This window comes from Lottia gigantea (assembly GCF_000327385.1).
Source record: "Lottia gigantea unplaced genomic scaffold LOTGIsca_12, whole genome shotgun sequence".
Classification (NCBI taxonomy): Eukaryota; Metazoa; Mollusca; class Gastropoda; family Lottiidae; genus Lottia; species Lottia gigantea.
The window spans coordinates 2,454,430-2,479,708 of record NW_008707225.1 but is presented as its reverse complement, the minus strand read 5'-3'; the positions used below and the strand labels follow the sequence as shown (position 1 = coordinate 2,479,708).

Below are 25,279 nucleotides of genomic sequence, written 5' to 3'. Positions count from 1 at the left end.
ATACAATTATTGATTACAAATATAACAATTGTCATCCTGTTTAAAACACCTTTACACACACAAATTACACCTGAATTTTCTCAATGTACAAATTAGTCAGATCAATGCGTTGTTCTTAAATAATAGTAAAAAAGTTTAATAATCTTAGAATTTATTGAAACTTTTTGAACTTGAACAATGTTTATTATGAATCGTAGTTGAACAAAAAAACGATTTTTGCGTATGGATATAATTTAAAGAATTAATATTGCCAAAGGCACACATTGCATCTAAGAGCATTGCGTGGTATGTGTGCACACCTTTTGCAAAGTGCGTTTCGTACATTATTCCTTTATGATTTTTGTCTTCATGTAGAAAGTATATTGATATCAAAGGTGACCTTAAGAATAAAGATAAACTGACCCTTTCCTTGATTCTTATTGCACCATGTCTTGGTGGCGAGAGGGTCGTCCTCCAGATGAAACTATCTAAATACTAGACTAAATAAAAGACTCAGTCGTCAGATTGAGATTAAAAAGTGAACGTGTTTAAATATATATTATTTAGAAAAGAGTTATATTTGTCATTGTCCTCTAAACGTGTTTAATAATACTCCCTTTTCTCTTTTACAGTGTATACTCCAACAACAGTGGGCGGAAACCAGACAGGTCCAGCAGGGTCACGGCGCCTGCGCACTGCTTATACCAATACTCAGCTTTTGGAACTTGAGAAGGAATTCCACTTTAACAAATATCTGTGTCGGCCTAGAAGAATAGAAATAGCCGCCTCTTTAGATTTAACGGAAAGACAGGTAAATTCTTTGATACTGATTTATCAGCACGAAATCAAAAGCTTTTTCTATCACAAAGAAAGAATGCGAGCATCCGTAACACGATCGTATCAAAGTTCTCAAGTTGAAATAGAGAAGTAAATAAGTTATAAAAAAGATTGGTGGTTGTTGCCAACATCACTGAAAAAGAAAGAAGAAAAAAGGATTAACAGATTGGCATGTGATGAATAGATAAAACTTACTTCATAGCTTATCTCGAGCATCACTCCCTAAAAAAAATGTTCGTAGTGTCATATCGATTTCTTGCTGATTGTAAGTTACTTTTCATCTTATCAGTAAGTTACGTCTTCATCTGCTCTGGAATTTCACCCACTGATACATTTGCTTTTATTTCTCTTCCAGGTTAAAGTTTGGTTCCAAAATAGACGAATGAAATATAAGCGTCAATCTCAGTCTGGACGTTCTAAATCAGATGGAGATGACAGTTTGAGTCCACAAATGATGGACAAAGATCTTGGGGATTCTGGTTCTGAGCATGGTGAAAAAGATGACGTAGAGAAGGTAATCGGCATGGATCTTGGAAATGTGAAGTCTGAAAACGGAAATCCAGACAACAACATGGAGATTAAAATTCCCGTTGAAAGAACCACCACAAGTCCACCAACTCGTGGATCGAATGCGTCAACCGATTCTGGATTATGTTCTCCAGATAGTCTAAGAAGTGCTACAAGTCCGGCTTCATCAACTTGTAGTGCTAATCAATCTGGCAGACCTTCAACATCGCCAATCAATCCCAATTCAACAGTGTCGTCTTCATCTCCATCTATGGTCGTTAACAGGTCATCATCATCGGACGCAGCGCCTGGTACGTCACCTTTATCATATGCTCCAGGTGCAGTAACACTCGATAAAACATACAGCTCGGCCCGGTCAACACCAGAAGTATCGACTTGTATAACTTCGTCTGCTCAAAGATCGTACACAAATACAATTAGTTATGGTGAAGGTGGATATCGCCTCAACCAGAAAGCTTGTGGAACCACCTATAATGGTTCGAATCCGAACTATTCGCACGGTAATTTCGTGGATCAAGTTCACTATGAACAGGGTCGAAATTACCCCGGGATTGCGAACAATGTTTCTAATGGATATTCTAATGAAAGTGGTGTCAACTCAAATCCATTGGGAGATTGTCGTTTACAGCAACAACAATCATCTGAAGCTAATCATCACTACAGCCAGTATAATATGTGTAGTTCTGAAGATAATGTGGCCGTAACATCTCCCCACGGAATTATTCCATCACATTTTACTCAACAAGCTAACACCGCGGAAAACCGTTTAGCACAGGATTCATTTAAAAACAGACTACAATATCAATTTCAATATCCGACAAATTTTGGTGTGCAATCTACGGGAAATCAGGCGTTAAGACAGGGTTATAGTGAATCAATGTACGGAAATAGAGACAATAGAGCCGGAAATCATGTTTATAACACCACCTACCCCACCAAATCAGACACGTATTCCCATCAGATGACGTCTGGAAACCATTCCGCACAAACAGCAGCTGGGTATAGTGCTGATTATTTAACTCGCTATCAACAGGGAATTAATTCAACTGATCAAATATCTATGTATCAGAACTTTTCAAATGGCAGCACTGGAGATTTCTCTGCTAACGGACAAACATTTAATGGCTTTGCTGACAATTACTGTGTCGAGTCTTCTAACGTTTACAATGACTATTACCAACAACCGACTGAGTTTCCAGTAGCAGATATATAGTCCTGCTTTAAACCTAAACGCAAAAAAATAATTCAATAGGAAATTTTAGAATAACTTTGATTTTATATTGGCACACTTTCTATACATCTCTAAATTTTGAATTATTTTTTTAAACTATATGAAAACAAAAACTTCATTTAAATGTAATTTTCTTTCAAATTATCTGAGCACACTGCGAAGAAAGAGTATAAATTGAAACCAGTTTTGGCAAAAAGTTGGATATCCAATTGATCATAGTTTGTATATATTGGGTCATATAATGACAAAAGATAAGGTGATAATATATTAAGAATTGGTGGACTGTAAGTCGAGAGTTCAGTTTGTTTTGTAAATATTATAAATATATATAATGCATATATGTCTCACACTTTGTTACAATGGCGCTTATATATTTAGATATTTTTCAATTTTGCATATAGCTTTAAAAATTTTATACCGGTTTTAGTATTGTATTCATTCATTGTGAATTTTAATATAACATAGAGAGTGACATGGGTTGAATGTTTATAAAAATATAAATTTGTTTATCTATTTATCTAGTCATATCAATCACAACATAAACAAATATAATATATATTGCATTTCACTATATAAAAATCATATTTATCTATGTGTTTGTATATTAGACGAAGTTTGGAATAAGTTTGTTGTGCATTTTCCAGTCTTTACCCTATAAGAATTGTGTTTGTTTCTCACCATTTATTCCATTGTTTTTTGTTTTTTTTTGTTCTTGACCTGCTCATTTTCTAATTGTCTTTCAGTAACATTATGTAATTTGTAGAAAATATATTTATTGTGTTCACAACGATAAAAATAAAAAAAATATTACAGAACATCTTTTATTCATTTGTCCTATGTTCTGAAAATCAGCCTAAAGCGATAAAAATTGCGCTTTTTGTTTAGCCCACAATCGCATCAAATTGACATTATAGTCTTACTGGGAAAGAATAGGAGATATTATATTAGACAAACATTATGAAATTTTTTTTAGGATAAATAAGATACATTTGATAAAATCCGACCAAAGTAAAGGCCCTTTGGTAGCTTAAATTAATTTTTTGGAAAGTTTTGTATGACTCTAAACCCCTCTTCGTAAATATTAATCGTAATTTATCGATATATTTCTTCGGGGGACATGGAGTAACATTAAATTCGTTATTTTTATTGGAAAGAGAAGATTAAGAATCATACTGCTAAACAAAATTACTGTCGTATTAAAGACTTCCTATTTCAATAATCTATCGAAGTAGAACAAATCTCCACTCTTTAACAAAGATAAAAGAAACCACGATAGAATGAGTTACGTCCCTTGACACGATATTTTAACATGGACGTTGATGTGTATTCATTTTACCTATCTGAAGTAATAACAGAAATGCTGTCTAAAATGCATTAAGTTCACACTACTAATCATAAAACCTTATACTACTAAAGAAATTGGCAACAATATAGAAGGGATCGTTTTCCTCTTCTTAAAAATATACTCATATAATGTAACAACCTTTCTAAAAGGGTTGGGGATTTTTTTTTTGTAACTATTTCAAACATCTGGTAAAAACATTGAAATATACTCTTAACAAAAATTCACAGAATACGATATGAAGGTTTTCTTCACTGGAATTCACTTGATAAAAAATTTTAACACACAATACTTCCGTCAATCTGTTTTAACCATTACCAACGATTCAAAGTAGAAACTGTTCAAAGAATAAGTAAGCTGCAAACTGTTTTCAAATTGGAATATAATAAGCTCCAAATTCAAATACCATGTATAATGTGTCAATTGTTATTAAAAGTAAATAATAAACATATTCAAGTTATGTGATCTATGGCCTGAACGATTCCTCAACAATAAAACGAAAGTTTTACAGTTTAACGCCACGTTGTGAAATTCCTGTTATTGTAAGCAATATAGTAATAATGTACCACTACCAACAGAGCAATGATCACAAATACCGTCATTCATATGGTACTTATAACTTTAACAAAAATTTCGTAAAATCTGGAGATTCCGTCGGCAGCATGCACTGTATGAACCTTTCAATTTTGTTTTAAAGCAACTTGAGTATTTAATACATTTAGTTATTGAGTAAGTGAACGGGGGTTACATCGTGCTCACTTTGCATGCTAAATCATTGACGTCCTATGAGCATATTTATTTAATATGATTGAGGTCGCGTTTACCCTTCCATCATGCCCCAAAATTACCAATGTAACAATAAAATATTTCTAAACCGATACACACAAACATTGGTTTAATAATGCCATCTCCCCTAGCGACAATATTCATCCCGAGCTTGAGTATTTGGACTACCTAACGTACTGTTACAAGTTTTCACTTTTTTTTATTCTGTACACGGTAGTGTAAAGAAATGTTCACAGCATTTATCTCCCTTGGGTTGCTAGTCCCGTTCTTACTGTCTATCGAGTAACGCTATCGCTTACGCGGATAACAACAAAAGTCGTTTCTAACACTATAATTTCAATCCTCTATTAGATGATCGAAAATATAACTGTTTGATAGCTCTCAAAAGCGACTAACGATGGCGTCAATTGTCGTGCCCCATTTTCAACTCACTATATAAATAACACCTACTGCCATAAAACGTTCATCCGCTCCGTAAAAAAAAGATTATATCGAAGGTTGATGTTTGGTTGGTAGATTACTAGTTAACGCCCGCTTCCAGCTTAAGCTGATATCGCAGATTACATTAAAGGGTGTGTCACAAATATGTATAAGGAAAATAGGGGCATAAGTTCTAACATAATGATTCAAAAATGTTCTGATAGTCTCCGAGTTTCAGGAATGAAAGATGTCGTAGTGATAAAGCATGATGTGTACTGTAAGAGATACCAAGTCTTTGATGATAAGATTGTACGCAGGGGTTGTTATGGGTACATTCCATTCCATATCTTATACACTGATCTTATCACATACATCTCTACCATGTTTCTAAAGACAATATTATGTAAAAACACAAGAGTCACACTATGCCAACTATCTTATTTCACCAGTCGACACTCGAGCATCGCCAATAATAAACTTGTACCATAAATAACAAGGAAATGTGTTTAGTTTTTTAAAGTACATTCTAGGCATTGCACATTGAACGTCATATAGTGTTTTAATAATGTTCTGAATTTCAAACATATTTGAAAGGAAAGTAGAACAAACGATGATGTATTTTATCGTATCATCTAACAGTTATCATCATAATATAAGAGTGCTTGCAGATTTAGAACTGACTGCTTCTCTTGGAATCAGCGAAATTATAAGAATGATTTTGGCCAAATTTGATCAATAACCTTTCCGATTCAGATCTGATGTTTTTTGTTAAAAAAAATATCTATACAGTATGATAAGTACTTCTTTACAGGGCAGCAGGGTCATCGGAAGGACAATGTCTGCCACACTTGAAATTGGGACATGGGACAGCTACATTCGTGACTCGATCCATACTTACGTATAAGTACACGCTATCAGGCCATAAATTCACCATCTTATCTTATCTTATCTTAACGGCAAGACCACAATAAATTCTGCAGTAATGACACTAACTTCTCTCCCTTTTTTGTTCTGGTGTTTTGTTTATAAACCTCTAGTCATCCTATTATTCATGAAAAATCCCGGGGATATTGTTTGTAAAGTCTCGGATATTTTAGATAAAATGTATAATATTCAAAGGAAGAAATTGATAAAATCCTAATGTATTTATCTTCACTACTTTTGACTCCAGAATGTATACATATAGTCTAACTCAATGGTCGTCGGCTGAATTGACCAGGTTAATAGATAAAAGTTGCGCCCCTTTGCCAAAAAGCTTCTTTTCCCGGATGAATGTTTATAAACAATAGAGATTGCGTTAGTTATATAACTCTAGTGAAAGTTTTGTATTGTATACTGAATTTGGTAAAATGGGACCTAGACCGTAGTCTAAATACTTTTTGGTTAAACCTGGGATTTTTTCGGTTTTGAGTCTTTAGGTTCTGCCTCAGGTTTATCCTGATACTAAATCTCTAAGGATGGATGCCAATGACATACCCCAGAAAGACAATTAAATACATTTTTGCAATTGCTCAACCTGTTGTTTCCTAGTCTTGAAGGCACGAGTTGCGCCCCTTGATTCATTTTTATTTACTGCTGTTTCAAACAAATCCAGCAAATGAGTCTTTGTCGACCAGATAAAACACTTTCAGCTCGTGTTTCTGATAATTAAAACCCTCCCTCTCGAAAACTCCCCCAGGATGTGGAATTTTAAATATAATATAATAAAAACCTTCTACCGTGTTTTATCCTACACATAAAGCCCCATTTCAGCTATCCTCCATGATGTTTCTGTTATTATTTTCACATGCAACCGATTTCATGACGTCATTGGACATACCTTCCGAGAATTTTTAAATATCGGTGTGGAAACTAGTCTAAAACTGTCAAACCTGGTCAAGTGATGCCACATTATTCTGTCTCTTTCCACAATATTGAGTGAAGAAATTGAGGAAGTGTTACTGCATTTATCTCGTTGCACACGTTGAATAATGCGTAGAACTAAAATATATCAATGTTTTTAAATCATATCTGTCATAATATATAACATAGCTGTTTTGTTGATTTTATCTCTATTAAAAGAATAATTTCAATTTAAAGATGGCAGATGCGATGGTTATCATCTTTGTAATGTTTATCACTTGCATGACTCTTACCTAGGATACCAGCCCTCAGGCATTGGCTTACATGTCTTAAATATATGACACGCGAGTATTTCAACTCTTATTCGATAATCTGCAATGTGACAACCACTAATAGAGTACAGTGTGAATTCTCTAAACTTCAATGGCAAAGTTCATATTATTAAACTGACATCTTTCTCAATATCGCCACCTTCAGTGACAGTTTTTAAACAACTGTTATGAAAGTGTTAAATCGCTCAGAAATATTATTACATTTATCCTCGCTAATAAAACACGACTGGGCTGTATCACACACTGTTCTGTATTAAGTGTATTAGATAATTTAATAGAATATTTAATGAATTGACGGATAATGTGTGAAATTTATCGCTCTGTTTTGAATGATATTATTATTTGCCGATGAATTATTAATCAAGCGAATTGTGTTGATAAAATTGGATACATGATGTCGCCTTGCATGACCTTGTCTTAAAGAAACAAAAATAAAATCGCTTGACCTCAGTTTATTAATTTAATGAATATGCGAATGATACCGATATAATAATTAATATTAATAACCTCGTAAATTTAACGAATTTATACCAATCTTTTATTCAAATGATATTTACTGGTAAATATGTTATCTATTATACGCTGCTGTCAGTTTGAAAAGTCTTTGAAATTATTTTTGTAGGTGTATGCTTGACCTAAAAATATTATATCAAAGGAAAAGTTGTTGCATAAGACTACATCTTGAAAGAACAAATAGACGACTTTTTTTTGATAAAGATATGAAAAAGTAGCCTTTTGAAGAAATAATGTCATTTGACATATAAATGGTGTTCTCAGTGTTTTATGTGTGAAAAGTTCAACAATCTGTAGAATTTCGAACATTAAACTCATAAAAACATAAAGGAAAGATGAATTGGTAAAATTAAGATGTTGACAGGTTAAAAATCGATATAAGTAATTGGTAAGACATAAAAATGTTTTTTTTAATCAGCGTCTATCAATGTTTATGATTCATAAAGGATAATGTGTCAAACGATAAAAATTCTATATTACCGATCAGTTCGAAAATAAAACACATGGTAATAGATCATTTGAAAGTTTATTTCATAACGATATAGATGACGTGATATCCTTTTAGAGCAATCGTGACAATACCTTATTTATGAGAAGCTCAAAGTATTTTCAACAAATAGTTCAGTTTTTTTCTATCTTCTGATGTATTCTTAAGTATTTAAAAAATATTGTGACTGGCGGGTTATATTTCAGAATACCTCAATTGGTTACAAATGCCACGATTGGTCACATTCTTAACTGGTGGCCAACGAATCGAGATCGAAGAACCTTACTTTTCAAGTTGAGCAACATGTTGAGAAGGTGCCATTATAAAGTTAAACTATGTACAGTTCGAAAACAATAGCTAACAATCAATCCCGAGGAAATTGTTGTAGGAGGGCATGTCATGTATAGGACCATGCTTGTCTCTCATATCTTTTTGCCGTTTTTCAATCGGGGCACTTAAAATACGACAGACTTTTCCACTTTAATGAATCTCTTTAAACAAATCTTCCATCCAAAATTCAAACATTTAATAACATTTTCTCAAATAGGACCAAATTGTTTGTGCCCATGTGTTATTGCTCAACACGTTATCGAAAGTGACCAATGTGCACAGAGTTTAATATTTATTTGCTTTTTTCAACATCCATTATTCTAGAGCCTAGGACTTGTTGTAGAGCCTCGGTTGTTTATCATATAATGGTAATTTCCATATCCCTAATTTATACGAATAATAAGGAGGTGAAGAATCTATTTGTAACTTATAGATGTTTTGAAGATATAAACGATTATGAATAGTTGAGTTATGTCCCCTTAATAATACAACATCACAAGCCGATAAAACTTAATGAAAAAGTTGCTTTCATCAACAATTTAGCAACACATTCAGTGCTTGGTTTACCATCTATTTTGATACTTTTAAAGAAAGAGACTAATCTGCGGAAGTATGATACCTCAGTTGTTGGTGTACTGGACAGTCAGTCACCACCTCTTTGTGTAACCTTTCATGAGGTGAAAATACACCCATATTATGACTTGCACGTGTTTGACTTTATTCACTGAATTTTCAGATGTCCGTCTACAATTGGTAAGATAATGGATTTGAAACCCCAATTTTCCTGATTTATGTTTTTCCGTCTTCAATAGTCTCAACGGTTCAAAATAGGACGTAACCTTCGTTAGAGTCATTGACTAAGCAATAATCTTTAATAAAATTCAAACGACAAGTGAAAACAGTACGTAAGCCGATTCTTATTAAGGTGGATAAGAAAAGCATTTAAAGCATTGGAAGGATATGAAATTTCTGCTGTATGGGCGTATAGCCTCTGGAACAACAGCTAGTTTAAATCTTATACTCGGAAGCTTACAAGTCCATGTACATATTTTCATCCTGTAACTTGATATAGAACATAGTTTATTTGTATTAAAAGTTGTGAACTGTTTGTAAACTGTGTATGTTGACATGATGACCACTGTATGTCTCTCTTCATCAATCATATATTTATATCCTCAATGTCAATAATAATAAATACACGACTAAAATCAAGGGTCATGTCATGTCAGGGTTTGTCTGTCCTTCTGTCTACCCCGTGTCCTTTATACTGTGCCTAAATCATCTTCTGGTCTACTTGTCAATGTTGGAGAAAAAGAGGCTTCTTGTTTTATGACGAAACCACTTCCTTTTCATTTTACAATGGCTACTATATTTTGAAGACAACTCAGTTTATAGACATTAAAAGACCCATTTCACCAATCATTCTATATTAGGTAAACCATGGGGTTTTATCGAATCATTCTATTTCATATGAGAATGTTGTAGCTTTAGAACATTACAAATTCTATTTGATGAAATCATTCTATATCAGAGAAACCCTAAACCAAGTCAGTCTATATCAGGATTAGCATATTTCACCAAATTATTATACATCAGGATAATCATATTTCACACAAATCATTATATATCAGGATTACCATATTTCACCAAATCATGATATATATCAGGATTACCATATTTCACCAAATCATTATACATCAGGATTACCACATTTCACCAAATCATTATACATCAGGATTACCATATTTCACCAAAATCATTATATATGAGGATTACCATATTTTACCAAAATCATTATATATGAGGATTACCATATTTCACCAAAATCATTATATATGAGGATTACCATATTTTACCAAAATCATTATATATGAGGATTACCATATTTCACCAAAATCATTATATATAAGAGAGTTTCAATATCTCACCAAATCATCTCATTTTGCAGTAACCCTATATCAATAAAAACATTCAATATCACAGTGACCATATTTCAACAATCATCCTTAATCAGAGTATTTCACTATATTTATTCAACATCAGGGTAGTTTAGTTTCACCAAGAATATCATATTTAAATGAAATAATTTTTCACAGGAACTTTCTCTACTTTCATGGCCAATACATCTAGCCATGTTTCATCAAATCATTTTATATTCCAATCATTCTACAATTGGAGGGTATATTTCACACAATCATTCGTGTTTGGATTCTTCACCACTTCTTTGTATATTTTTTTTTATGTTACCGAATAGTTACATTTCATCAAATTATCAAATTCTTGACTTCACAAAAATGTCCTATTGATGGCATGGATAACCACGGTTCATCAACCCCTTACTTCGTGGTAAGTATATTATTCAAACATAATTCCTTCTAAATTATGCACATTTCACGGATATTTCTTACTGCATATCGGAAAATCAATGTTCACATAGATTACCATATTTCACCAAATTTCGTGGAATCATTCTATACCTGGACTACCAAACTAAATTGATTTCAACTTGATTTAAGTTAATTTCTCACGCCAATTCCAATTGTATTGATTTCCTTTTATTCATTCCTGTTAGTCTGTGATTGTCTAAAATCTTCATTTCCATTCTAACCTATTTCATTATAAACATACATAACAATGAAGTTATTCCGTTAAATTGATATTGTTTCGCTGCTACATGCAACGATTTTCTCAGTCGCCACAGTTGTGTTTCATTGATATGACAACTTAAGTGGCTCTTGTATTGTTAAGTCTTCAAGTTATTATATGGCATATTATAATCAGAAAGCTATATGCCAATTATCGTCTCTCTAGAACTATTGTTAAGGCAAATATTATTACTAGTCATCGATTGGAATTTAACAGTTCTTCAGGACTATAGTTCCAGGTTGTATATAGTCAGAAGTTATGACATATGAAGAATATTTTGCCTATCCTAGACGCCTTTCGGGTTACACAAGGGTACTATAGTGTGAATGTCAAATGTTTTTAGAGATAAAGGATAGTTTAGAAAGTGATAGAAAGTAAACAAAGAGAAGACGGTATATGCAGAATTAAAAGCACTGAGGAGAAATACCAGACTACCTTGTCAACTTATTACTTCAAACTTTTAAATTATCTAAATATTACTAAATGGGAAATTTGCATGGTACTGCACTGTCAAAAATGTGGTATGCATAGTGATTTGACAAACGTAGTCAAATTCCTAGTGTCAAATTCAGAATTAAATTATAAAACGGATAAAACAAATAAAACTGAAAAAGTCCATTTTACTAGAAAATAAATCATTTGATGATAATAACTTTGATCTGACAGCTAAAACCATTTCTCTTTATTTATTTACCTTTTAAGTTCCCGCTTTACACTTTCTAATATACGATGACACAAAATTGAGACGCAGTCATAAAAAATATCATGGTGGGATTTAGGATAGTTACATTAAACAAGTTAAAACAATACATCATATTATAGCTTTGTTCAAGTTAAGACGGTAATACTCTTTTCTCTTAATTACAATATTAAAATTTCAATAGGACGTGACGTAACGTTATCCATGTGGTTCACAGAGCTTGTGGCTAGACCCCGAGGGATTTCTGCCAGGTTTCGAGAAATATACAACTTGTAACCACCCTACTGTTAGACTCACTTGTATTATTAAATGACTTCACGAAGTCAAGACTGAAGTTAGTGTCCTGAAGAAAGTTGACGAGACATGGTGATATAGTTTATATATAAAGGGAGTAATATTTGATTTTGGGAACGGCAACTCATTTTGACAGTCTACTTTCTTGCCATAATAAATAAGAAGAAAACAACTGAGGTAGGATTTATTTTCATTAATGCAATCCATTTCGATTTTTATTGGCAATTCTAATCTAAGAATTATTAATTTTATATTTTCCAATCGTAATAGTGCATATTGACAGGTTTATTCTAATTGCACGTTTGATCGTCTATGAGAAATTAGAATCAAAGTGGTTGTTCACGTGTGTCACCTTGGTAACACATTCTGATAGTACGTTCCATCAAAGTTTTTTCCCAACACTACGATCGAAGAAATTTACACAATTGTCGGCAAACCAGTGTGGAATATCCGCTTTTTCCCTTTCTTAAAACTCAAGTGAATTTAAGAATTTTGTCTGTAGCCAACTCATCTATCATTCCAATACGAACGTCCCTCTGAGAATCACCAGTCACTGATTGGATATTGATAATCACGTGGTATATCTCGCGTCTGTAATCCTGTCATTTACTATTCGTAATTTACCTTCATCTATTTCAGATTTATCTCCACATCGACAGCTAATTTGTGCACCTTCATTGACAGTCGCTCGGCGAAACGAGCAAATTATGAATTCGGATAATGATTATACGCTTTGCAATTTGGACTCACACTCATACGGTGGAAGTTATAATAACTCCGATATCCCAGCTACAAACTATGGATACGCGAACATTTCCAACAGATCTTTAGACACAGGACAAAATTATTATGCTACAGAAGCTGTGTTACCCCACGGATTGGGGAATGGGGATATATTATTAGGGAGCTCAAATCAAGGTTACCCAGTTTCTACTAGTGTTTTAGGTAGAAATTCTCGTCATGCTGGAAATTATGGACTTTGTGATCTTTCAATACCCCAAACAAATGACTGTTACATGCCGAATGGGGGGTCGGCTAATGGAACCTGTATGGACATGGGAGTTCGTACCCCTTATAATTCGTCTCCAGATCATATGAGAGGTGGTATTATTGGAAGCAATGGTTATTCACATCAGTCTCCCGGGGGATCACCCATTAAATCAGACCAATCCTCTACATCAGGGTACTCTTCAAAACCATTCCGATGGATGACAATAAAAAGAAATGGCATGAAACCAGGTAAGGGTCAACAATGTTTTTTTCTGTTTTATATTTTTTTAAATTTTGAATTATGGTTATTTACTATTTATTATGGTTATTAATTTTCATTAATTTATTCATGTATATTTTATTTTATTTTTATGCAAATTATTTTTTGTTGGAATATTCCAAACAAATGATCCACAGTAGTAAAAACGTGTTAATCGCGATTTCCAACAAAAGACATGAAATAAGATATGGAAAAATGTTTAATTATTTAATGTAATTACAATTGTTATTATTATTCAATTATGATGTCATTTAAGGTAGATGATTACATATAATAACAAATATATAAATCAATAATGCAATTGTGACATCGATTGATAAACAACTGATTTGAGATATTTTAAAACAACGTAAAAACATTTTCTCATTAATTTAAAAAGGAAATAGAAATTTCATCGTTTTATTGTAAATTATACAAGATTAAAGTAAAGAATTCACCAAGGGATTAATCGGCCGATATTTCGCCGTTTATTCACAAATTGACTTCGGAAGCATGCAGTCGGTATTCATCAACCAACAGTTACAAATATGGGTTGTTTTATCCGAGGGCAGTCAACTGTTAAACGTTCAACAAGCATCCTTATTGAAGTTAATGACTTCAAATTGTTGATAAATGTGTTAAGTTGGCTCCCCTTGGCTTTTTGAAGAGGCTTTTGTTGACTCCAAATATTCTCACCTATATGTGTATATCTTTTTTCACCTTTCGTCCGGAAAGTCTAAAATTTCATCCGAAACCTGAGTTAAATCAAAACAAACCCTCTTTATTCACTAATATATAAAACGTCAACAGACGACAAATCCTCATGGGACTCAAGTAGCTACTAATACCAAAATATTGATATAACATAGAGAAAGGGCGGGAAATTAATCGGGCGTTATTAGCTGTAATGCCTACTAAATACCATTAGATATACAATATGATTATTGTGTTAAGTGTGATTAGGATAACAATGTCAGTTTCTCGCTTGTTCGTGTCTGTATTACAGAAATAGAAATATTCCATCTCCATTAAGTTATTATAACCATATATTCTAAGGGAAACACTAAAAACGAGTTATACTCTAAAACTTTTTTTATGAAGCAAATCGCTACGAGATATGATATGTTGTGTTCAATCTTTGGGGAAAGGTATCATTATAAGAATTATGAAATGAATACCAAGAACAGATGTTTTGAGGGTAATTTCTCTCTAACAAGAGCTAATTAGTCAGATTTTTACCGAAAAAGTGAAAGAAAGGGTGGACAAGAATCTTTTCGTCGTATCTCAGATGTTTCGTTCAGAAGGCAAATTATCTTTTAACAAGCGTATATAAACAGTATTTTCATATGCATGGTAATGAGTTTTTGCTGCCATCACATTTGAGAAGTTAGCCAAAACCCATTGAAAGATTGTTTCTAATTTCTTCTGTTGAAATCTTGACAGAACGGAAATAAGTTTTTAACACTTTCACTTTCAATGGAACGTGAAAGCGGAGAAAACGGAGCGTTTGAAATGGAAAGCAAAATTGCCCAATTGAATTTACAAATGAAGTCCAATAATAAAATTTGAAAAAATATATTATACAATATTTGAAAAAAAAAATTCAATTCTTTAAATTTTGATAACTCTTATACTTACTACGAGAAAGTTTCGTACTCATGGTTGAAAGAAAGAAGATAAAGTCTGAAGAAAGTCAGATATTTACAAAACAAACTTTAGAGTAGAAAAGTTCTGCAGACATATTTGATGTAGGCACTTTTTTTAATTTACGTGCCTTGTCACTCAATTGAGAGAGAGCCTCTAGTTGTAAAATTAGTAGAAAATTAGAAATGGAAAAATCACCTGCTAGTTAATTACATTTGTTGATTTGCCCAGAAGATATCTGGCGCTCATAGATTAATTTCAAACCAGTTTTTCTAGAAATTATTTATGCAAATACCACAAAATAGTATAAGTAAACACAGATTTGAGTTTAGACTAAACTTAGCTTCTTTAATTTGAATATCTAAGGAAAAATCTAAGGATAACATTCAATTAAAGGTCTAGCATATATATTTAATAATAGTAACATCGATTAAAATATGATAATTAAGTAAAAGCAATAAACATTACTTTGGTAACACAAATATGCTTTTGTGGCTATTATTTAGCATAGAAAACTGAGTGTGGCTATTGTTTTAATAGGCACTGAATGGTAGTATGAAATGAGCTTGATTAATACTATTAAAATCAAATGAAGTGTGCCCTGTGCTTTAAAAGGACAGGTTCGCCTTTGGATTTGGGTCTTTAATATATGTAAATATAGTCTTCAGATGTACTAGAAATGTACGAAACTCACATAATTCCTTCAAAAATGCTTTTTTTTTTATTTCTATATACATCTTTTCTATATATGGCAGAGGCTCAAGAAAGGACTTTCTAACGCGGATAATTCTGGACACCCATTCGATTCTAATTTCTACACAATAACTGATTAGCTTAGCTAAAAAAAATCCCGTTTCTGAGACTAAGGTGCGATTGGTCAAACCAATGACGAATCTGTCCCTTTAATATACCATTATAATCAAATTAGCACGTGTTTTATACTATATAATTATTATCAAATATAATGTGCCCCATGGTACAATTAATATCAAATAGAATTTGTTTCATTATACAAGTAATATCTAAAACAATGTGCTTTATGATACCATTGTTTGAAATAATGCTAATTAGGGTTATAACCATCATAAAATGATGTAATTGATATCAAATAGAATGTGCCTCATAATAAATGATATAATTATATTCATTATCAAACACATTGTGCCTCCTAATTAATGATTCGATTATCAATAGTTAGTGCCTTATTTTACATAATTCTATTATTAACATTTAGAATGTGCCTCATTATAATGTCAGTATCGATAAGGATGTGCTTCATCATATAATACTATTTTTTATCATAATTCTATTATTATCCAATAGAATGTGCCTCATTCTACATAATTCTATCATTATCAAAAAAATGGGCATCATAATACATATTAATCAATTATGAATTTATTTTCGCCTGATAACACTTGATATAATCAATAACAAACTGGTAAATTATACAATATATGTATCTTACAACTGTCTTGTTTAAGTAAGAATAGTTTATATAGTATATATAGCCTAAATATACATTTGAAATGACGTAAATCCAAAGATTAAGCCTCTAAAATTCTAGATCCGACACCAGAAGAATCTAAAATAGACAGATTGCTATATATAAAAAGGAATTGTTTTATAAATGGAAATTATACCCAAGATATTATAACGCTTACATATCGATAAGTCGATCTCATTTACAATTTATCTTACTATCAATTATAATCATATTTAAATTTAGCTTTTCTTGTCGTTGAAGAGAGGTTGTCAGATCTTAACAAGATTACTAAGTGCTTTTCATTGACTCGACATGTAAATTCGATTTAGATCTCATCAATTAGAAGTGATTTTTGTAGCTTTATTAACATAATACTTGTTAGATAGGTTTTGCGTTGAGGCACTTGCGAGATATAAGTTCATTATACTTATATTTGACATAAAAATGATCAGTTTGAGCATATCTAAAATGCCGAATCATTAATTTGCTGTAACCAATTCTAACATATTGAGCCACCCAAGAGCATATGTAAAATGTACTTGATCACTCAAATTTTAAAAGAAATTTATTATTTTACCACTACTTAATATTCTCAATTACATTTTCCTAAAAGTAGATTCCCAAAAAATGTTCCATTATTTAAGTTTAATCATGTCGAGTGAAAAACATTAATCATGTGAGAGAAGAAGTGAATTATTTTGAGATTTTGATTTTCTTCATTTAATTAGACTCACGATGTAGGAAATAGCCAAATACCCACGAAAACACCTCATTTATTATAGCTAGTCTCGCTTGTCAATAGAAGAAAGACGCGTAATTCTAAACCTTTTTTTCTAGTCACTGTGCGATTAAGTCGGATTGTCACACTTGCCATTTTCGATATTACACCATCATTATGAAAATGAATTAGGTACTAGTATATAACAGCCGATTTATCCCCCTAAGACTTGACTGGAATACTTGAAAACTGACTATAAAAATACCAACAGTTCGTGTGAAAGCATTGACAAACCAGGGGAAAAACTCGAATTCAATTTGTTTCGCGATGTCAAGACGAAGACGAATGAGTCTGTGTTGGCCTTTTGGAAACCTCGTCAAAGAGGCCAAATTCCATTTCCGAAGCTAGAATTTAGTTTCTGAAAATTTAATACTTGAGAATAGAATATGGATTTGTACATTGCGTGGATGTCCTTAGTTAAGTAGGCTGTCAAAAGGAAGATAGATGAGTAATTTTCTGTTTTGGGGTTTGTGAGCTATGAGTTTTCTAATGAGAGAGGAAGCTAAGCCTGTAGGGAAATGAGAAATATTGATGAAAATAGGGTTAGTTCATCTATATCCAGATTTCGAACGGAACATAGAATAATAAAATTGAAATAAACTCCCAACCAGCTTTTCTTGTAACATTCAACAAGGAACTTGAAATAACTGAAAATAAATAAATGATATAAAAAATATATTTGTCTAAAACTGACAATTTTGATAACGGTAACATTTTGGATGTTTTGCAGTAAATTCTTAAAATTTGCAGAGAAATTTAATTTAAAGAGTAAATAAATGTAACATGTTTAAATTAAAATATTTGGCAACAATTTTCGCGGAATACGTACAATTTTCATTAAAACGCAGTTTACAAAAAGTAACCGAGAATCACATTTATCATAACCGACAGGATTGCTTCAACTTTGGTGAAAATTACATCGATATTAGTGTATAGTTTCATATCAATATGAGAAATGCGTTACTTTAGTTCATTCAACATGCATTTATCGCTTAATTTTCGATCATTTTTCATCCCTTTTAACTCTTTACTGTCTAAATGTCGTTAAACAAACGCCCAAGTCTTTCACTTTATAGTGGATAATTTGAATTAAGAGCGGCGGGTAAAATAAGTTGGTATCCAACCCCCTGTTTCAAGAAATGAAACTAAAGACATGTTAAACAATTTTATACGGCGGTAAAGGAAAAGGTTTGATTAAAGAAAAGTGTAAAATCAGCCACTATGCTTGATAACTTCTATTTTATAACAATGGCTACAATTTGAAACCTCATAAATCACCCAGACTGCTTCCCTTACAACCAAACCTCGGGAGAGAAGATAATTTTCTAGATTACCACCATTGATTTTTTAAACTTTGTTATAAGGCGACAATAAATCATATTCACAGTATCTGGTATCTGCTTACAAGGGTGACATTCACACCGCCAAAATAATTTGTACAGAACATAGTGAAAAACACACCTTCGTCCCTATTTTGACAAACTTGATAAAAAAAACTAGCTAAATTCTTCAAGATATTCTTTCTATCCGCTATCCATAACAGAGAAACCAATTTTTAGTTTCTGAGAAAATGGTTGTATATTTCATGTCTTTAAATTGGATAATGTAAACGATTCGGTTTCTATTTCTGGAAAAAAAAATTACTGTCTGTGCACATACTGCAGAGCGATAAGTCAATTGGTTTTAACATATAAAAATAATTCGCACTTACTGATTCATATTTTATTTATTAGTCTACATATGAAATGTGTCAGTTAAGATCAAAGGATAAAACTGAAAGTTGTCGCTGTAGGTAATTCAATGAGTCATTGAATAGTTTGCGTTTTAAGCCTCTGATTACATTGTTTCAAATTTTGACCGTATTCAAATTGACCAAATTAAAATTTAATACTAAAAGGGTAATAAAACGAAATCATCCAATTGAATACACAAATTAGCCTGTGATACATAACAATTAGATAAGGACAATAGGATATTGTTTGAATAGGATTCAAATTTATCTTGGCCTTTGTGAACGAATGTCTTCGTCACCAATTTGGTTTATTATCACGATCTAAAAGTTCGGCTGTCGAATATGATTGATATATTTCATCTGTATTTACTGTTTTCTCATTTATGTACATGCAGTTAAATAGTAGCCACAGGGTTATTGTATCATATTGAACATGTTCACCTTCCAGTCAATTGGCTCGACTTTGTCAATCCTCTTTGTTCTTTCGCTTTAAATCGTGTTTGTGGTTTATCAAAGGATATTTCCTGATTTTGGTCGCCCAGTCTGCAGTTAGTCATCGACTATATATTGCGCCTTAAGCATTTGGTACAAGATTGTTCAGGACTACATTTCGATAATTGTTCGAATATAAATTCACAACTATTCGTGGGTTGTAATTCAAAATTTGACAGTTATGTTCTTTTGAATATTGTTTTTGACTGTTCATCAAAGATAAGAAAAAGATATAACAAACAACAACAAAATTACAGTTAGGATTTAAGTTATAATATATAGCACAATTGCATTTAGGATTGAAGTTATTATATGCCATCATATGTCATTGTTCCAAACATGGTTTCAAACTTTTAGAATTTTGAGATTGCGTTTTTTTGTTGTGTTATTTTTTTTTTATTTTTTTTTTTTTAAAGTTTGGCTGAAATTATTTTGATAAAATGATCATAAGAACTCTATCATGTGAACTAACTCACTGCTCTGATACAAGTTTTATATATAAAAAATGCATAGTTGAAATGTGAGAGATTATTAAGATGACAAGACTACATATTTGATAAAACGTACATGACAGTAGAAAGGTAAATGAGTACGTACTATGTGACACTCGAGATTAGTGGGCAACTTGATATATTTAAAAACAATTCCCACCCTTACCACTATATTGAAATCGAGAAGAACTTCTTAACAATTAGTTTTATACCATGCCGTCAGACGCTCAGCGCTAACGAACGTCAATCTTGACATGGAACGGAAGGCAATACACCTGCTAAACACCAAACGAACCATTGCAAGTGAAATTTGACAAGTCTTAAGGGAGAGCAAAACAGACAGCCGTATGCTGGTCAGTAAATTAGAAAAGTTGTGTTCCTTGTGTCTTGTAAAATAGCATCATTGCATCAAGAACCTCACACAATGTTTTTAGTCCTTTGTTTGTATAGGGTTTAGTAATAAATGTACCAAATAATCAATTTAGAATAAGCATTACAATCTCGATGGTAACAGGTGTTCAAGAAGGCCTGCTTCTCTAACAATAACCGTTTTGTTTTAGTTGAACCAATTCACATTTGCACTTGTTCTCAAGAATTTATATAATACTCCTGAATTCAAATTGTTTTCTATGTATGCAAGAGTTTGGAAACCATTTAGTAGCTGTCTGAAACCGTTTTATGCTCATTACTATCTCATGCATCAAAAACTAACCTTAGTTGTCATTAAAATTTTCTGTAATTATATAAGATTATAACGATTATAGCAATATCTACAATTATGATATAATAATTTGTGTCTGTTAATCTCTAAAATAATACAATACTGTCATTCTGACATCTGCTCGAATATTATATTTTAATAAATAAATATGTCATAATACGACAAATTTACTGATTATATAATTATTACCAACTATAAACCCGGAATAACTGCAAGCTAATTAGAATATAGACCTTTTGTGTGTATCAATTTGAAATGTGTTATTAATATACAGCTTTGAGTGTTCATATTTGAGTATGTTGATTGCTAAAAGTGTACCAATATGAGAGAAACATACGGAAAAGTGCCACCACGTGTTTTCATTGCTTTGCCTAAATGCACTATTAAGCTTATGAATATAGCGATTACAATTTGCATATGACATGATATATAAAACATGGCATTTTAATACCTAACAATACAATTGGCATCCGCATGAAGGTTATTCATGTCTTACACTATAAATGTTTTTTTTAATTCTCTCCGTTGCTTTCATTGCCGTCAATTATGTCAACACCTTAGAATCGTAGAACCACCCGAACTTCTAATTTATCAAATAATATTTGTTCATCATAATCAAGTTTACATTTTAAAGATTTTGTGATGGATATAGGAATTGTGAAGAGAATATATTGCGAATTAGGATATAAATAGTATGACATCTTTGGTTAGAAATGTTGAATTAATTGAAAAGCTTCACGAACACTATGCAAAACTTTCAAAACCCTGCTCTATTAATAGTAAACGAAACTTCAAAGGCTTCCTTTTGGGCTATATTTTCCAATTTACCACCATTATTATATTTGAAATATTATATAAATATTGCAATAAGTAAGCTTTGAAATAAAAAGACCAAAATATTCAAAGGTTCGGTTTTTAGTGCTTTTCAAAAATTTTTACCCGTCTTTCAACTGATGAAATGCTAATATACATTTGTTCACAAAGTGTCAAAAAATATTACAAAAGACTTCTATACACCTATACGACTTGTAATAATGTTTACTGTCAAAATATGACATTAAGTTTTTGACAGATCGTGCCCGGAAAGAGTTATGAGAAATATATTGAGGGATGTTATTAGAAAAAAATACAGTACTCAGTCGCCCATTTACACTGTGTACTAGGGAAAATTGTAAACCGCTAACTTTACAATCAACACCAATTTTAGAACATGGTAGACGTTGGAAAGATTTGTGATGCTATGAAAGCAATATTTCAAATTCACATCACGGAACTACAGTATTACATAACTTATTTAATACAAAAATAAACTGAATTGTCCTTTAAAATTTTCCGCCTTCTTTGGTTTTGTCAAGTTGGCGTCGACTTGGTGCATTTGAATAATTTATCTACATCAAAATTGAAGACTATTTGGCCACGAAATGTGGATCAAACGAAATGAAAAAGTATTCATAGCAGGTTAGAAACAGGATTTCTGTCTATTTTCAAAGGCTTGTTATTAACGCGAATGGTTATGTTTGAAAAGGAAACATATTATTCGGAAAAATACACGATATATTTATCATCTTACTTCTTTTTTTTTTTCATTTCCTCAAACTACTTATTAGCTTTGTTTAGAAGTATACCAAAATATCCTTACGGTTGTGTCCAATCGTATTCAGCTTCCTTAATCTTGCTCGTTCACCATCGTCAACATTGTGTTACCCTCCTTCATTAACTCAACGGGTATACAGAGAAGAGAGAGAAGGATGAACAACTCTATTCCATTTGTTCAATCTTTGAATTACTGAAACTCTATTGATGCGAAGACTGAAAGCTGATCCGCTCTGAATCTGGATAAATACATTCACAAAATTGTAGAAAATCACTTTGGAACTTCTGGTGCCGAAATAGTCCGCAGTTACTTCTACCCTACGACAATTGTATTAGAATCGAAAATATCGCGGTTAAGACAAAGTTTCCGATAAGTGGATCCTTTTTTCTCTCAGTTTGATGTTTATTTCAAATGGTTTAACAAAATACCCCTCTGATCAACTTTCAAAAATTAAATTTTTACACTGTGGCATAGCCACGTTGTTATTGTCACACTTTTATTCAACTATTATTTGTATATAGGTAAGGTTGAAGATGAATGTGTCGTTTGCTAACAAGAATTGAGACAGACCAATTAGAAATCAGACATAGAAGATTGATGAAGAGCTAGATAATAATTTGGAATATTAACATTTGACCTAGTAGAAGTAATAAAGATATATCCAACATATAATGGTGGTTTTATGGTTTGAAAGTGAGGCTATCAAATGATGTATTGGTTTAAGCAGTAAATACGAATTTTCTATAACCACTGATCAATCAAAACGCCATGTTGAAAATGTTTACTAAATAGCTCGAAATTTCACTCCCAATTCATCATGCCTATCGTCTGCTCAATTAATTTACTTTTAGCCAAATGTTATATTTCAACATATTCTGTAGTAAAAGGGCTAACAATTTTTCGATTAGTTCTAGAATTAGTGTTTTAAACTGGTAGACGGTGATGCGATGAAGGGTAAGAATTATGGTGGAAGATTCTGTACGACTTCTCATGGTGTTGTTATACTATGCCGTGTAGAGGTAATATATCGCTGCTACAATATTGTCCAATAAGAACGAGCAGTAATTTGTGTCACTGAACTTATTTAGTTTGTAACAGAAGTGTACGTTACTGTCTATTTCTGAATATTTTTTTCTTTAGCAATTCTAAAAGTATCCAATATACATGCCGTTCTGAAAGTTTTTACCTATACAGTACAAGCAGTGGTGTATCAGCTATGCTACCGAGAGGTGTTGTTTGTAACATAATAACAAAGTTTTCACTTGAAACGAGCTGAAAAACTCATTAATCATCTCCACTCTACACCAAATAATTATTGAAATGTCAGAAATGAGTGAAAAAATCTCACGTTGGTTAGAAAACATGACAGGGGCAAGAGGCAGTTTTATTGAGCTATATGTTACCAGTAAACTAGGAGAAATGTGTCTTAAGTTTCAAGATAAACCATTTATAACCGAGGTGTTCTCATATTTATACAGTATTTTAGTAGCTTATCCTATGCTTGGGGTATGATTGTAATTTTAAGGTATTTTTTAGTATAAAAAAATGCTCCGAAAATGAAACATTTATGTTGTTACTTCAGTTTTCGTATAAGGCGTATTAATGGACTGCTCTAAAACCAGACAAGAATCATTTTATTTAGCCTTAGAGACGATCTTCACGTTAGAGTTAAATAAATGCGGTTGTTGACCATCTCGAAAACAATACCTTTCAAAAGGAGCAGGGCATCAAGCAATTACCAAAAACCGATTTTCTTAATTTACTCGCATTAAACAAAGAAGACTCTTAAAAGAGAGATATCTGCCATGTGCTGACTATATTAGACGTTTTGCCCAAAGATAACTACAAGGTTTCTAAAAACTAAACATTTCTGCAACATTTTTCTTCTGTACATACGTGTGGAATTTTGTCCAATTTAATTTGTTTTTTTTTTTGGTTTGTATTACATTAATACCAGATTCCGCAGTTTATTTTTCAACACGCACCTAGTTGTTATCGCTGAACTATATAATGAAGGTTTTGCATTTTGCCGAGAGCTGATTAGACACCCCGACGCACCGGTTCATTGCAGGACAATAAAAGCCAACAATTTTAGTTTCGCATTGGATGTTATCACATTACCATTTCATAAATGATATTGACAAGCATATTGACTTGCAAATTTTTTTTCATAATTTTCTAATTTACGCTTGTCGCTCAAAAAGATTTTGGACGTAGTTGTGGAATCGTTTGAATTTTCACTTGAATATCCAGTGTATTTTTTTAGCTGTGGTGGAGTATCTTAAGAGTTAGTCTCGATTGTCATGTTGAAAGAGTTATTATTGGCCCCCAATGACGTGTGAAACCTGTAGAAAGCTGATAAGAAGCAAGTCAATATTTGAAATATAATTCTTATCATTAGTATAATATTAATTTAAAACGATGATATTGACATTGACATGATATCAATAGTTTGAGAATAATTACATAGAATAATATTGGAATAATCAAAAGACACGCTTCCTCCAGACAAGTTATTATGGATAATTGTTTTATGACATTCATTATCACATCTCAATGATATTGAATCTACCTTTTCTCCATTTTAAAAGAATTTTGGTGTTTTCTTTTCAAACTATTTGGCTAAGCCGTATATACCGATGGCCTCACTCTGCGTTCATTGTCGCTGGTTGTTTTGCCCCGAAAACTTCCCAAAGGAAAGATGTGGCAGCGTAGAGTATTACAGCCTATTCATAATATGTGTTACATTGTCAAATGGCAAAAGATATTAGTGTGCCTTTATTCAATCCTGGCGATTAATATCTGTTTTTCGTAATCATTTCATA

At 32.2% G+C, this 25,279-nt stretch overlaps 1 protein-coding gene across 1 annotated transcript; it reads left to right on the top strand.

Annotated features, from left to right (window-relative positions):
* Positions 1-628: 628 nt before the first annotated feature.
* Positions 629-1,222, top strand: LOTGIDRAFT_110623 (hypothetical protein; the record flags this gene model as incomplete). The annotated part of the gene is made up of 2 exons (XM_009048190.1): positions 629-790; positions 1,172-1,222. Coding segments are annotated over 2 exons (213 nt in total), but the record flags the coding sequence as incomplete, so codon positions are not given.
* Between the last annotated feature and the right edge of the window lie 24,057 nt (positions 1,223-25,279).